The 13,423-nt window shown below is 44.5% G+C and overlaps 1 protein-coding gene across 5 annotated transcripts in view; it reads right to left on the bottom strand.

The window, feature by feature from the left end:
• Positions 1 to 3,626: 3,626 nt before the first annotated feature.
• GABBR1 (gamma-aminobutyric acid type B receptor subunit 1) overlaps positions 3,627 to 13,423 on the bottom strand; it is a 39,337-nt gene continuing 29,540 nt past the window's right edge. The window contains exons 23-25 of one of the 5 annotated variants that reach the window (XM_074398369.1): positions 12,603 to 12,747; positions 3,950 to 4,069; positions 3,627 to 3,863 (exon numbers count right to left, since the gene is read on the bottom strand). In XM_074398369.1, coding sequence (XP_074254470.1) covers positions 3,990 to 4,069; positions 12,603 to 12,747 — 225 coding nt within the window. In that variant the 3' untranslated portion in view covers positions 3,627 to 3,863; positions 3,950 to 3,989. Of the gene's footprint in view, positions 3,864 to 3,891; positions 4,070 to 7,709; positions 9,132 to 9,506; positions 12,748 to 13,423 lie in introns of those variants that run through there. The other 4 variants (XM_074398370.1, XM_074398372.1, XM_074398371.1 and 1 more) reach the window with 4 other exon arrangements.

Here is a 13,423-nt window from a genome sequence, read left to right as displayed (position 1 = left end):
GGGTAGGTTTGCTTTCCTCATAGAAACTAAGGATAACATCTTAACATATGTCTCTGAGTTGTCTCTCAGAAACTCGGACATCCACCAAATGGATCTGCTAGCATAGACCTCACAGGACAGCAAAGTGACAACTGAACTTTAACCATCATTCTTTGTTCTAAATTTCTTCCTTAGGGGTTTGGAGAAAGTCACACCCCTAGCCAGTTAATATTTTTCTATTGGACCCCAAATTTTTAAAGAAAGCTTCTCTTCCTTAATCAATTGCAAATCAGATTCTTTTTTTTTTTTTTTTTTTTTTTTTTGAGACAGGCTTTTGCTCAGTTACCTAGGCCAGAAGGCAGTTGCAATCACAGCTCACTGCAGCTTAACCTCCTGGGTTCAAGCAATCCTCTAATTAGAGGCTGCCTTAACCTCTAGTTAAAAAAAAAAAAATTATGTAGATACAGGCTCTTGTTGTTTCCCAGGCTCTTTGTTATGTTTCGCAAACACTTGATCTTAAGGCTTCCTCTCACCTTGGTCTCCCAAAGTGCTGGGATTTCAGGCATGACCCACCACACCTGGCCAGGAAAATCTTTGAATCTATCTATAACCTGTAAGCCCCTGATTCAGGATTCCCACCCTTTTAGATCAAAGCCAATGTGGAACCTGTATGCATTGATTTACAATGTTCCTTGTAGCTTCTGCTTTTCTGAAATTTACCCTTGACTTTTTTGGTTTTGGTTTGGTTTGGTTTTTGAGACATGGTCTTGCTGTGTTGTCCAGACTGGAGTGCGGTGGCACAATCATGGTTCACTGCAGCCTCAGCCTCCTGGGCTCAAGGGATCCTACCACTCAGCCTTCTGAGTGGCTGGGAGTAGAGGTGTGTGCCACCATATTTGGCTAATTTTCTTATTTCTTGTAGAGTTGGGGTCCCATTTTGTTGCCCAGGCTGTTCTTGAACTCCTGGGCTCAAATGATCCTCCTGCCTCAGCCTCCTAAAATGCTAGGATTACAAGTGTGAGCTACTGCACGCTGCCTTACCCCTGCCTTTAAAAACCGTGTTATAGTAGATAGACACGAGCAGGGCAGGAAAGGGCCCCCCCTCCACCATGAATGTCAGGCAACCATCAGGTGACACGCAGTTGTTAAGCTGTCTCTCTAAAATAATAATTGGTCTCAGCCCATGCCAGGGAAAATAGTCTCCCAAGAAACAGAAAAAGTTGAAACTAATCAGATCTCAGAAATTGGGCAAGTGGACTCATGCATAGGCACTAAGAGGGAAAACGGCGAGTTTAACTGGTTTATAACCTTGCAGGAACACTCACTGGTAAGGGAAGAATGGCTTAAGGGAGCATGCGTACACCAGTAAGCACACTGCAGGCAGCCTCTCTCCAGCACTAGCAGGCCATTGCGCATGCAGACAGCCCACCCCAAGGGAAGAATTGGGGTGAAGGGACACAAGCCCCCAGAAGGATGCCAACATATACAACCCTAAGTCAAAGGTCAAACTGTGCACTTGATCTCTCAAGTTGCCCTCTTGGCTCCCTTCTGAGTGGACTTGATTTTCTTTTATTTCTGCTTTAAAGCTTTTTAATAAACTTTTACTCCTGCTCTTAAATTTGCCTCAGTCTCTTACTCTGCTTTATGCCCCTCAGTCAGATTCTTTCTTCTGAGGAGGCAAAAATTGAGGTTGCTGCAAACCCATACAGCGTCGCAGCTGCTAACACATTTTTATGCCGTGTAACTCTGATACATTCTGCTGCTAACACCCTTGCCTGCAAGATATCAGGGAGACCAGGATTTGAGCATTTAGCTGTCTGGTCCTCATTGCATGATGCCCTGCGATCAATGCCTTTCTTTCTCCTTTTCTTTTTCTTTGAGATGGAGTTTCACTCTCGTTGCCCAGGATGGAGAGCAATGGTGTGAACCCATAACCTCCACCTCCCGGGTTCAAGTGATTCTCCTGCCTCAGCCTCCCAAGTAGCTGGGATTACAGACAAGTGCCAGCACGCCTGGCTACTTTTGTATTTTTAGTAGAGATGGGGTTTCTCCATGTTGGTCAGGCTGGTCTCGAACTCCCAACCTCAGGTGATCTGCCTGCCTCAGCCTCCCAAAGTGCTGTGCAGGGATTACAGGCCTGAGCCACCACACCCGGCCAATGCCTTTCTTTCTACTGCTGCAATCCTTGTTGTAGGTATCTGGTTTTATTGCACCAGGCAAGCAGACTCAGGTTTGGTTCTATAACAGAAACAGCTAAAGACAGAAATAAGCATGTTGTGCATTAAGATAGGGAGATGTGGGGAAAGGAGTTACAACAGGGAGCAAAATGATTAAGGACGAAGGTATAGATTATTTCAGAAAGATACAGAAGCTACTCAATTGAATAAAATCAGAAAAAAAAAGGGGGATCCCTTACAGATGTTTCAAACCTACATGATTTAGGTCTCCTGAGGGCAGGCACTTACCTATTCATCCTAACATGACATGTGAGTTGGAAACCTTAAAAGAACCTTGTCTCTACTAAAAATGCAAAGCCTCTACTAAAAATAAAGTCTCTGTTAAAAATACAAATAATACGGCTAGGAGTGGTGGCTCACACCTGTAATCTCAGCACTTTTGGAGGCCAAGATGGGCGGATCATGAGGCCAGGAGTTCGAGACCAGTCTGACCAACATGGTAAAACCCCGTCTTTTAAAAAAATAATAATACAAATAATAATAACCAGGCATGGCGGCAGGTGCCTGTAATCTCCTTACTTCGGATGCTGAGACAGGAGAATTGCTTGAACCCAGGAGTTGGAGGTTGTAGTGAACCAAGATCAGGCCAGAGCACTCCAGCCTAGGTAACAGAATGAGACTCCATCTCAACAAAAAAAAAAAAAAAGAAGAAGAAGAAGAAGAAGAACCTCAAAGTTCACTTCTGAAGGGCTCATTGAATCATGAACAGATACTTAAGTGTAAGGCCCAGCCCTGTCTTTTTTTTTTTTAATTTTTTTTTTTTTTTTTTTTTTTTTTGCATTTTAGGATTTGGGGTACATGTGAAGAACACGTAAGATTGTTGCATAGGTACACACATGGCAGTGTGGTTTGCTGCCTTCCTCCCCATCACCTATATCTGGCATTTCTCCCCATGTTATCCCTTCCCAACTCCCCACCCCGTGCTGTCCCTCCCGTATTTCCCCCCACAGACCCCAGTGTATAATGCTCCCCTCCCTATGTCCATGTATTCTCATTGTTCAACACCCGCCTATGAGTGAGAACATGCAGTGTTTCATTTTCTGTCTTATCCCTCTATCTCCCAGGGAAGGGGAAACCTTCTGGCTCTTCCTATGCAGAATTAATCGCTCACCCATGAATGGTACCAACTTAAACTATCTTTAGCATGTGAATTATTTCGGGCTAACAATTGAAAACCATCAGACTAGGGAATGCTCTAAAACAATACAAGTTATCCTTTTGTAAATAAATTTACATCTGTAAAGGTACAACTCTTACTAATGAAGAAAACATCCATTTAAATCTGCATAACAAATCTTACCAAACCACTTTGTTCCATATTTTCCTGGTCACTTTCTCATACCTTGCCTCCCCATCTATCATTCACCCAGAAGCCCCAAAATAGTATACAGTGGCTAAGAACAACACTAGTTTGAACTGCATGGGTTTACTCACACATGATTTTTTTTAGTAAGTATATTGAAATTTTTTTTGGAGATTTGTGACAATTTGAAAAAACTCACAAACAACATAGCTAACTGGAAAAAATTAACGAGCCAGCTGATGTGGCATACGCCTGTAATCCCAGAACTTTCAGATGCCGAGATGGATGGATTGCTTGAGCTCAGGAGTTGGAGACCAGCCTGGTAACACGGTGAAACCCCACCTCTAAAAAAGAAAACACACACACATGCACACATGCACATATGCATGCACGCACACACACACACACACACACATACATACGCACACACATTAGCTGGGTATGGTGACATGTGCCTGTAGTCCCAGCTACTAGGGAGGCTGATCTGGGAGGATCTCTCGAGCCCAGGAGGCTGAGGGTGCAGTGAGCTGTGACTGCGCTCCAGCCTGAACTAAAAAAAAAAAAATTAAAAATACGTCATGTGTAAACCAAATATAAAACTCTAAGTCCCCCAACTGATAAGAAGAGAGGTAAGACATGTCAGTGATACCCTCCTCCCTTTGGAGTTTAGGGACAACTGACTAGCATTAACATTAAAATAGAGATCATACAACTGACAAAAGATTCTCTGTGGCAGTAAGATAGTCAACTCCAAACTGACTCTGGTACAGCATCGCATCACAGATAGCAGGCCCTAAAGGAAATCAAAGTATTTTACTCCAAAATATACTTTTTTGACACATTTTGAAATGGTCCTGCAAAGTCATCTTCTACTAATGGAGTTATCTCTTGTGGAGGGGTATTTGCATTTGTAAGGAACCTCCTTCCCCTTCCAGGTCTTTTTCTGATCTAGGAGAGATTTTACTAATGAGTCTGACATGACAACTTTTAAGTGAGATGAGAAACATTTACCATCTATTCTTTCAGAAGGCTGTAAACTTCATCTACATAACAAGAATCTTTGCTTCAACGAATATACCCCCGAATCCCACCCCTGCACCCCCTTAACTCAAGCATTTCTTTCTGCTGACTTCAACTCTTTAGGCACAGCTTAACTTTTCAACCAATTGCTAATCAGAATGTCTGAATCCCCCTATGACCTATGAGCTCCCTTGTTTAGAGGTGTCCCTGAGCTGAACCAATGTAAACCTTACATGTATTGATTTATGTCTTTGTTGGTAACGTCTGTCTCCCTAAAGTGTGTGAAACCAAGCTGTACCCCAACCACCTTGGGCACATGTTCTCAGGACCCCCTGAGCTGTCCACAGGCCACAGTCACTCATAAATGGCTCAGAATAAACCTCTTCAAATATTTTACATATTTGGCTTTTTTCACCAAAACATAAATGAATAAAATATATGTAGATAACTACCAAAAAATCTATACAAATTTATAAAAACAAAACAAAAATTTGATCAGGCACGGTGGCTCATGTCTGTAATCCCAACATTTTGGGAGGCTGACGTGGGTGGATTGCTTGAATCCAGGAGTTCAAAAGCAACATGGCAAAACCCCATCTCTCCTAGAAATACAAAACATTAGCCAGGCATGGTGGTACACACCTACAGTCCTAGCTACCCAAGAGGCTGAGGTAAGAGGATCACCTAAGCCTGGGAGGTTGAGGCTGAAGTGAGACAAGATCACACCACTACACTCGAGCTTGGACAACAGAGTGAGACCTTGTCTCAAAAAATAAATAAATAAAATTTATCACAGGGCACGGAAGCTCAGGCTTGTAATCCCAGTACTTTGGGAGGTCCAGGTGGGTGGATCACCTGAGGTTGGGAGTTCAAGACCAGCCTGGCCAACATGGTGAAACCCCATCTCTAAAAAAATTAAAAAATAAAATAATAAAATTTATCAAAACTTATGCACACACTTAGAGACCACACGTGGTGCCATTCAAAGTCAAGAGAAAGCTTAACAAAAGATGCAGAAATAAATCATAATTGCATAAAATTAACTGTAGCACATACCATACTACTGTAATTTCATAGGCACCTCCTCTTACTATTGCAATGAGCTCAGTTGTTGCAAGTGTCTGCCTAAAATGCCACGTGACACTAATCATCTCTGCATGAGCAGTTCATCTCTCCAGTAAATTGTGTATAGCAGTAAAAAGTGATCTCTCAAGATTCTCGCACATCTTTCATCATGTCTAGAGCAATACTGCAAACCTTAAATAACACCATGGGACCCATATGAAGTGCCACTAGTGACGCTGGAAATTCTCCCAAGAAGCAGATAAAAGTCATGACTCTATAAAAAGTTAAATTGCTTGGTATACACCATAGATGGTGGTCTGTTGCCGGGGTTGCTGCCATTTCAGACAGACAATTCATCTTGTAAATGATGTAAACTTAAGGTATCAATAAATACAGTACAGTAACCTATACGTATTTTCCTTATGATTTTCTAGATAACATTTACTTTTCTGTAGCTTACTTTATTGCAAGAATGTATATATAACATGTATAGCATACAAAATACGTGTTGATCAACTGTTTGTTACTGGTAAGGCATTCAGTCAACAGTAAGCTATTAATAGCTAAGTTTGGGGAGAATCAAAAAAGTTATATACAGATTTTCGTTTGTGTGTGAGGTCAGCAACCCTAAGCCCCGAGTTGTTCTAGGGGCAACTGTATAAGCTCCAAATTGTTTTTATTATTATTATTATTATTGAGATGGAGTCTCCTCTGCCACTCAGACTGGAGTGCAGAGGCGAGATCTTGGCTCACTACCTCTGCCTCTTGGGTTCAAGCAATTCTCCTGCCTCAGCCTCCCAAGTAGCTGGGATTACAGGCACCAGTCACCATGCACAGCTAATTTTTATATTTTTAGTAGAGATAGGGTTTCACCATGTTGCCCAGGCTGGTGTCAAACTCCTGACCTCAGGTGATCCACCCAATTCAGCCTCCCAGAGTGCTGGGATTACAGGTATGAGCCACCATGCCCAGCCATAAGCCCAAATTCTAATGCATTGTTCACCAGTGTATTCCCATGTGTACATGCATAAAGCAATTGTTAATAAACTTCTATTTGTTTTTCTCGTTAATCCGTCTTATGCCATTCTGATTTATACAGCCACAGCTGGAGAACCTAAGACAGGCAGAGGAAAAGGATTTTCTTTCCTACCCTCCCTACACAGACCTGAGGAAAGCACTCCACAAGCCACATAATGTTGCTTCTGCATCTGTCTCCCTAGCTTTACTGCATCAGTCCTGGTGTCCAGCTCACACTGGCCTCAGTACATCTCCCTACCACAGCTGCTGCTGTGCTGAACTCACCTTCCAGGAGTCTCCAGATGTCCTTCCACGTTCCAGGGAGCCGTATAAGTGGGTGTCATTATTGGTTAAGTATTTTGAGTAACATCCCATTTGAAGGAAGCTGTCACTTGTCATGAAACCACCATAAAAAGTGGCTAATAGCACCTTTCCACCTGCCTTCAAGTGACAGCCTCCCTTAACATGAAGCCTACCTTATGGTAGCTTCATGTCAAGTGATAGGGCAAGACCACAGAATTCCGCAAGGGCAAGATCAGATTTCTCTGCTTCAAAACCCTGAGTGGATAAGCAAAATGTTGCCTATCCAGGGCATCCTAAAATTACCGAGGACTATGGGAGGAGCAATTGGCAGGACCATTTTCAACACTTTCCATTTGCTGCTAGGGTGAGATCACAGCTGGCTCCAAAGCATCCAGAGGAATCCAGGGCCTAGTTAAGAGGCTGCATGACAGCAAATATACAAGACTAGGGTGCTCAGCTCAGAGGGAGGAACAAGAACGTGGTAAAGTGAACACTGGCTTTGCAGCAGAAAGACCAGATGCAGCAGATTGCTTTTATCAAAGCAGCCTGCAACAGGCATTTGTCCCATTCCACATGTTCTTTTAGTGTGACTTATGCTCATTCCACCAAGAGGCAGAGTGTTTGCTCTCCTGAATCCAGGCATGGCCTTGTGACTGCTTGGATCAGTGGAGTATCTCAGAAGTGATGCTGCATGGCTTTCAAGGCTTTGTCAGAAAAAAAAAAAAAAAAAAAAAAAAAAAAAAAAAATATATATATATATATATATATATATATATATATATATATATATTTTAAACCTGGCTGGCTCTCTACAACTGCCTCCACTTGCCTTTGAAACTATCACTAGGTCATAAGGAATCCCAGGCCACATGGAGAGGCCATGTGTAGGAGTTTCAGCTGATATTCTTGCTGAGGTCTCTGCTGACATCCAACAGCCCCTTTAGACCCTGAGTGAAGGACCCTTCGGACAATACCAGTCCCCAGACTTCAGATCTTCCAGATGCGGTGGAGCAGGGTGAACCCTTCCACTGTGCTCTGTCTGAATTTCTAACTTACAAAGCATGATAGATAATAATTATTGTTGTCTGAAGCCTTTTAGGGTAACAGGTTTTGTGGCAATAGATAACATATGCAGTTTGAATGCTGGCTTTGCTCCTTAGTAGCTGTGTGACCCCAGAAGGTGAGCACACAACCCCCTCACCTTTAGAGTTGTCCTGTGCACCAGAGCTAATGGCTGTGAGATGTCCAACACTCCTGGCTGCTCTCCTAAGTGATCTCATTTGTTTTTCTGCTCACTGGTCATCTTCCCATGTCGAGAATGTACAACGCTTAAAAGCTATCTTACTCATCACTTTGCCCCAGTGCCAAGGAAAGCACCTGCCACAGCAACTAACCATCAACACTTGTTGGATTTAAGATAACAAAACTAATGCAGCAGCCAAGTGCACACAAAATGCTTCTATTGGTAGACAACCAACAGGAGGGCAGGGAGGTAACAGGCTAAGTCAGGGAAAAGCAGGGGATATGGAAGCCTGAAGGTAATCTACATTCCAGGACATTCCAAAGTTAGAAAGTGATCTGAACCCTACTCTAAGGAAGGGCTGCAAATGGAAAGCCTGCCTCACAGTTCCCAGGAAGCAAGTCCTCCCAGAACTACCAAGTGGTGGCCTCTCCACCTGGCAACATATCCCCTTTGCACCCCTTGGGGTACAATTACATAGTAATTATATAATCATAATTTATTATTATATATTAATTATATATAATTATATAACATTAATTATAATTAATACACTAATTAGTATTAGCACTAATCAATAGCACCTTTCTGCCTGAAAAGACATTTTCAGAAATGAAATACATGAAGTCACATTGTAGACAAGCATTGACAGATTAAACATTTGCAACTGATTTTTTTTTTTTTTTTTTTGAGACAGTTTCACTCTTGTTGCCCAGGCTGGAGTGCAATGGTGCAATCTTGGCTCACCACAACCTCTGCCTCACAGGTTCAAGCGATTCTCCTACCTCAGCCTCCCCAGTAGCTGGGATTACAGGCATGCACCAACCACAACCAGCTAATTTTTATTTTAAGTAGTGACACAGTTTCTCCATGTTGGTCAAGCTGGCCTCAACTCCCGACCTCAGGTGATCCGCCCGCTTTGGTCTCCCAAAGTGCCGAGATTACAGGTGTGAGCCAATATGCCCACCTGCAAGCAGAAACATTAACTGTGAACTCAAACAAGCAGTTATCTCAAAATTGTTTTTCTTATTAGTAGGCCTGTATGAAAAAGTGCTCAGTCATGCTTTAAATTTGGTCAGTAAAAATCTTAACAAGTTCTCTTCTAAGTTACTTTATAATATCCTCAATCTCACTCCTTCCCAGTCCTTTGCCCTGGGCACTCTGCTAGTCCCACCGTTTGGCGTGACTCCTGCTAACAGAGTAACTGGCTCATGCTTGGCCATTGTAGAATTTTTCAGCCTTTGTTTATGATTTACAGCCCACCTAAGTGCAATATAAGTTTGAGATAATTATTGGGGTCTTTTAGGTTCTACCCAGGTCTGCTCTATAGCTTCTGCTACTGTTTTTCTTTTCTTTTTTTTTTTTTTTTGAGACAGAGTCTTGCTGTCACACAGCCTGGAGTGCAGTGGTGCGATCTCAGTTCACTACAACCTCCACCTCCCAAGTTCAAGCAATTCTCTGCCCCAGCCTCCTGAGTAACTGAGACTACAGGTGCCCACCGCCACACCCAGAGTGACAGTGTTTCTCTGTCGCCCAAGCTGGAGTTTAATGGTGCAACGTCGGCTCACTGCAACCGTGGAGGTGGACTACAGGTTCAAGCAATTCTCTGCCTCAGCCTCCTCAGTAGCTGGGATTACAGGCACCCACCACTATGCTAGGCTCATTTTTGTATTTTTAGTAAAAACAGGGTTTTGCTGTTAGCCAGGCTGGTCTCGAACTCCTGACCTCAAGTAATCTGCCCACTTCGGCCTCCCAAAGTGCTGGGATTACAGGCGTGAGCCACCATGCCCGGCCTCCTGCTGCTGTTTCTGATGCCAACTATTCATTTTCCACACTGCAGGCTTATCTACTCCATAGGCGTCTTCTCTTTTCTTAGAGAATACTCCACTGTGGGAAGAAGACTCAAATTTTAAGTCCAACTGGTCCACGGTGGATAATCACAGTGGAATGTTTTTCAAGTACTGGTCTAAGATTCAACCAGCCCTTGCTCTAGTGGAAGTTCAGAAATTGGTTCTTAATAGTCAATGAATGACAGGGCCCATCCAACCCTCAGCTCTTTTACAAAAATCTGAGAATCACTTTAAAAATCAGTGCCAAAGTAAAAGAGAAAAGCTGAGCTTCAGAAAAGCACTTCTCCTAGAGGACACAAAAATTTTTTAAAGTCTCAGGCAAGTGTTTTTGCCCTTGTCCATTCAAAAATTTTTCTTCATTTTGATAGCAAATTCTTTCCAAGATGCTCAGAGTTCCTAAACTAAGCTGTTTAAGGGTGGAAGCACTCAGTAGCCATCTCATCCATTACTGTCTAGCAGTCATCATTCTTTCATTATTCTTAGTTCCTGGGGAGAAGCGTCCTCACGTCTGCTCAGGCACTTGCTCCAGACTCCCAATACATGCCCACTACCATCAAGGAACTCATTAAACAGCAAGGACAGAGGCTAACATTCACGCCACATACACCATGGTCCAAGAGCCACCCTAGGCACCTGAATGCACACAGTTTATCTAGTCTTTGTACCCACCCTATGGAGGAATGTATTATTATTGTTATTCTCATTTTTTCTTTTTTTTTTTTTTCTTTGGAGACAGAGTGTTGCTCTGTCACCTGGGGTTGGAGTGCAGTATCACGATCTCGGCTCACTGTAACCTCTGCCTCCCGGGTTCAAGCAATTCTCCTGCCTCAGCCTCCAGAGTAGCTGGGACTACAGGCACACACCACCACACTCAGCTAATTTTTGTATTTTTAGTGGAGACGGGGTTTCACCATATTGGTCAGGCTGGTCTTGAACTCCTGACCCTGTGCTCCATCCACCTCGGCCTCCTAAAGTGCTGGGATTACAGGTGTAATCCATTCTCATTTTTATAAATGAGGAATTGGAGAGTAGAGACTAAGAAACGTTTTTGCACATGTTTGGATATGATGCCCTGGCAGCCTGACTCCAGAACCCACACTTTTAACCATCAGTGTCCTCAATCACTAATCTCAGACTTAAACACGTCCTGCTTCATTCTGCTAAGCCTTCAATGGATCAGTAAAACACCTCTTTTCACTGTCCGCTTCAATGCCTTTCATGAACTTGAAGTCCTCTGAGCCTCCCTCCTTGGACTGAAGCCCATTCTGTTCACAGGAAGAGTGCGAGGTGCCGAGTCACACTGTTCACTGGTTTATTGAGATTCGGGGAGATCCTTCCCCAACAGACACCACAGTGTGAAAGGGACGCCACCTCCCGCCCCATAGGTCCATCTGTCTATCCCAACAGTCAAGGGTGCCTTCCTTTGGTCAGGATTCTCAACTATCCACTGGAAGCAGCTCTCCAAACCTGCCCCCATTTCTTTTTCCTTAATTTCCCTCAAACACACACACACACACACACACACACACACACACACACACATACACACACAAAAAAGGGAACAGTCTTGGGAGAAGTCGACTGTGAGTGTGGACTGAGGGTAGTACATGAATACAATGGAGATGGGGGAAGTCGGAGCAGAAACAGAGGCTGCAATGAGTAGAGGGGATACAATGTGCAGGGTAGGGTGCGTATGGCTCTGTTGGAAGAATACCATGATTTAAGGGAAGAAGGTACACAAGGTACATGGAGGGTACACAGGGAAATGTGTGCAAACAGGAAAGACATGACTCAGCATGCTAAACAAATTGCACATGCCTACCCAAACACACTCAAAGGCAGACCCATGACCATGAGAGCGGCACACGTAGCTGTAAATGTACATGTGACTGAACATGAAGAAAGCACATGGGAAAAGCACGCGTGCACATGAGCATGTTCAGTGGGCACACGCAGGGGAGGGAAGGATGCATGTGTGCTGAGCGTTGAGTGCACAAAGAGCAGAGGCAAGGAGCATGTGAGCCTTGGCGAAATGAATGAGCCCCCAAAGGAAGCAAAATTCACGGGGAGCCAAACACAGGAAAGTGTGGAATGGCAAGTAAGATGAAAAGAGATTGACAGAGGAGAAAAGGAGAGGCCCCTTTGGGGTGGAAAGAGCACTTGTGGGGAGACCCCTGCTGGACAAGAACAGAGCACAAAGGCAGAGGAGCTGCAGGGGTTGCCGTGGTAACTAGAAGAGGGTGTTGGATGTGAAGAGAAAGATGCAGTGAGGCTGCTGAGGAGGCAGCACGTGACCAGCTTCAAGCCAGGTACAAACTTAATGGTGAAGAGGTGATACAAAATTACATGAAGCAGTTAAGAGAGAAAAAGGTCTGTTTCCCAGAGGTATGAGAGACCCAAATCAGCCCAGGACTCACAGAGGGACATGTATTTACAAGAGATGAGATTGGATAGCATGTTCTTCCTAGCTGGGGATGGGGACCCCCTGCTTCCTGAGTCCCCTGCCCTTCCCCTCTCCCTTTCCCTCCCCCTACTGGCCTGTCCCCCTTCACCCTGCCCTCACTTATAAAGCAAATGCACTCGACTACCATCACAGCTAAGCCGGTCGGGGGGCTCAGGGGGTCCCCTGGGCAAGCCCCCAGAGGGGTCCGGGGGTGTTGGTGGGTGGCGCCGGGAGCGGAGCTGCTGCCGAGACTGGAGTTGATGGCGCAGTTCAGAAACACGCTCCTCTTTCTGGAGGAAGAAGCACAGTTGGGATGGTGGAAGAGGAGGTCATGAAGCGGTGGGGAGGAGGGAAAGAGAGGAAGGGCGCAGAAAAATGTCAGGGGAGGGCAAAGGGTAAGTGGACAGAAGAAATTAAAAGGAGAAATCAAAACAGAACAAGAAAGGCCAGAGAACACAATGGGGATACCAATAGGAAAAAAAAAAGATTAGGGAAATAGAATTTAAAAACAAAAGGAAAAAGTGGGGAAGGAGAGAAAAGTCAGTGCACACAGCTTCCAATAAATCACAGAGATTTGTGTCAACCCAGTTGGAACATCCCTCTCTTTGGCATTGCACCAGCCCCTAATGACAGCCTGGGGCATAGTGAACGCCTGCCCAGGTCCTTTATGCTGGGGCTGCATGCGACACCCAGCTGCTGTGAGTGTTGACTGCTAGAGGCTCACAGCTGCCTCTCCCCAGTTGCCAGCCACAGTCAACAACCATCCTCCTGCCTTAAGGGGGCCGAGTCAGCCACATAGGTCCCACTCCAGAGCCCCTCCACCTGCCAGGCCAACACTGGATTTTATCTAAGACAGAATCTTGCTCAGCCCTTTCCCCTCTCCGGTCCTGCCCCACTCACTCCTTACAGGTTGTCTCCTAGGTCCCTCCCTCTATGAAGCAAGAACATCTGACCCTGTATCTCAGG

This window comes from Saimiri boliviensis, chromosome 4 (genome assembly GCF_048565385.1).
Source record: "Saimiri boliviensis isolate mSaiBol1 chromosome 4, mSaiBol1.pri, whole genome shotgun sequence".
Lineage (NCBI taxonomy): Eukaryota > Metazoa > Chordata > Mammalia > Primates > Cebidae > Saimiri > Saimiri boliviensis.
Note: the sequence above shows the minus strand (reverse complement) of the source record. Positions and strands in the feature narration are given on the sequence as shown.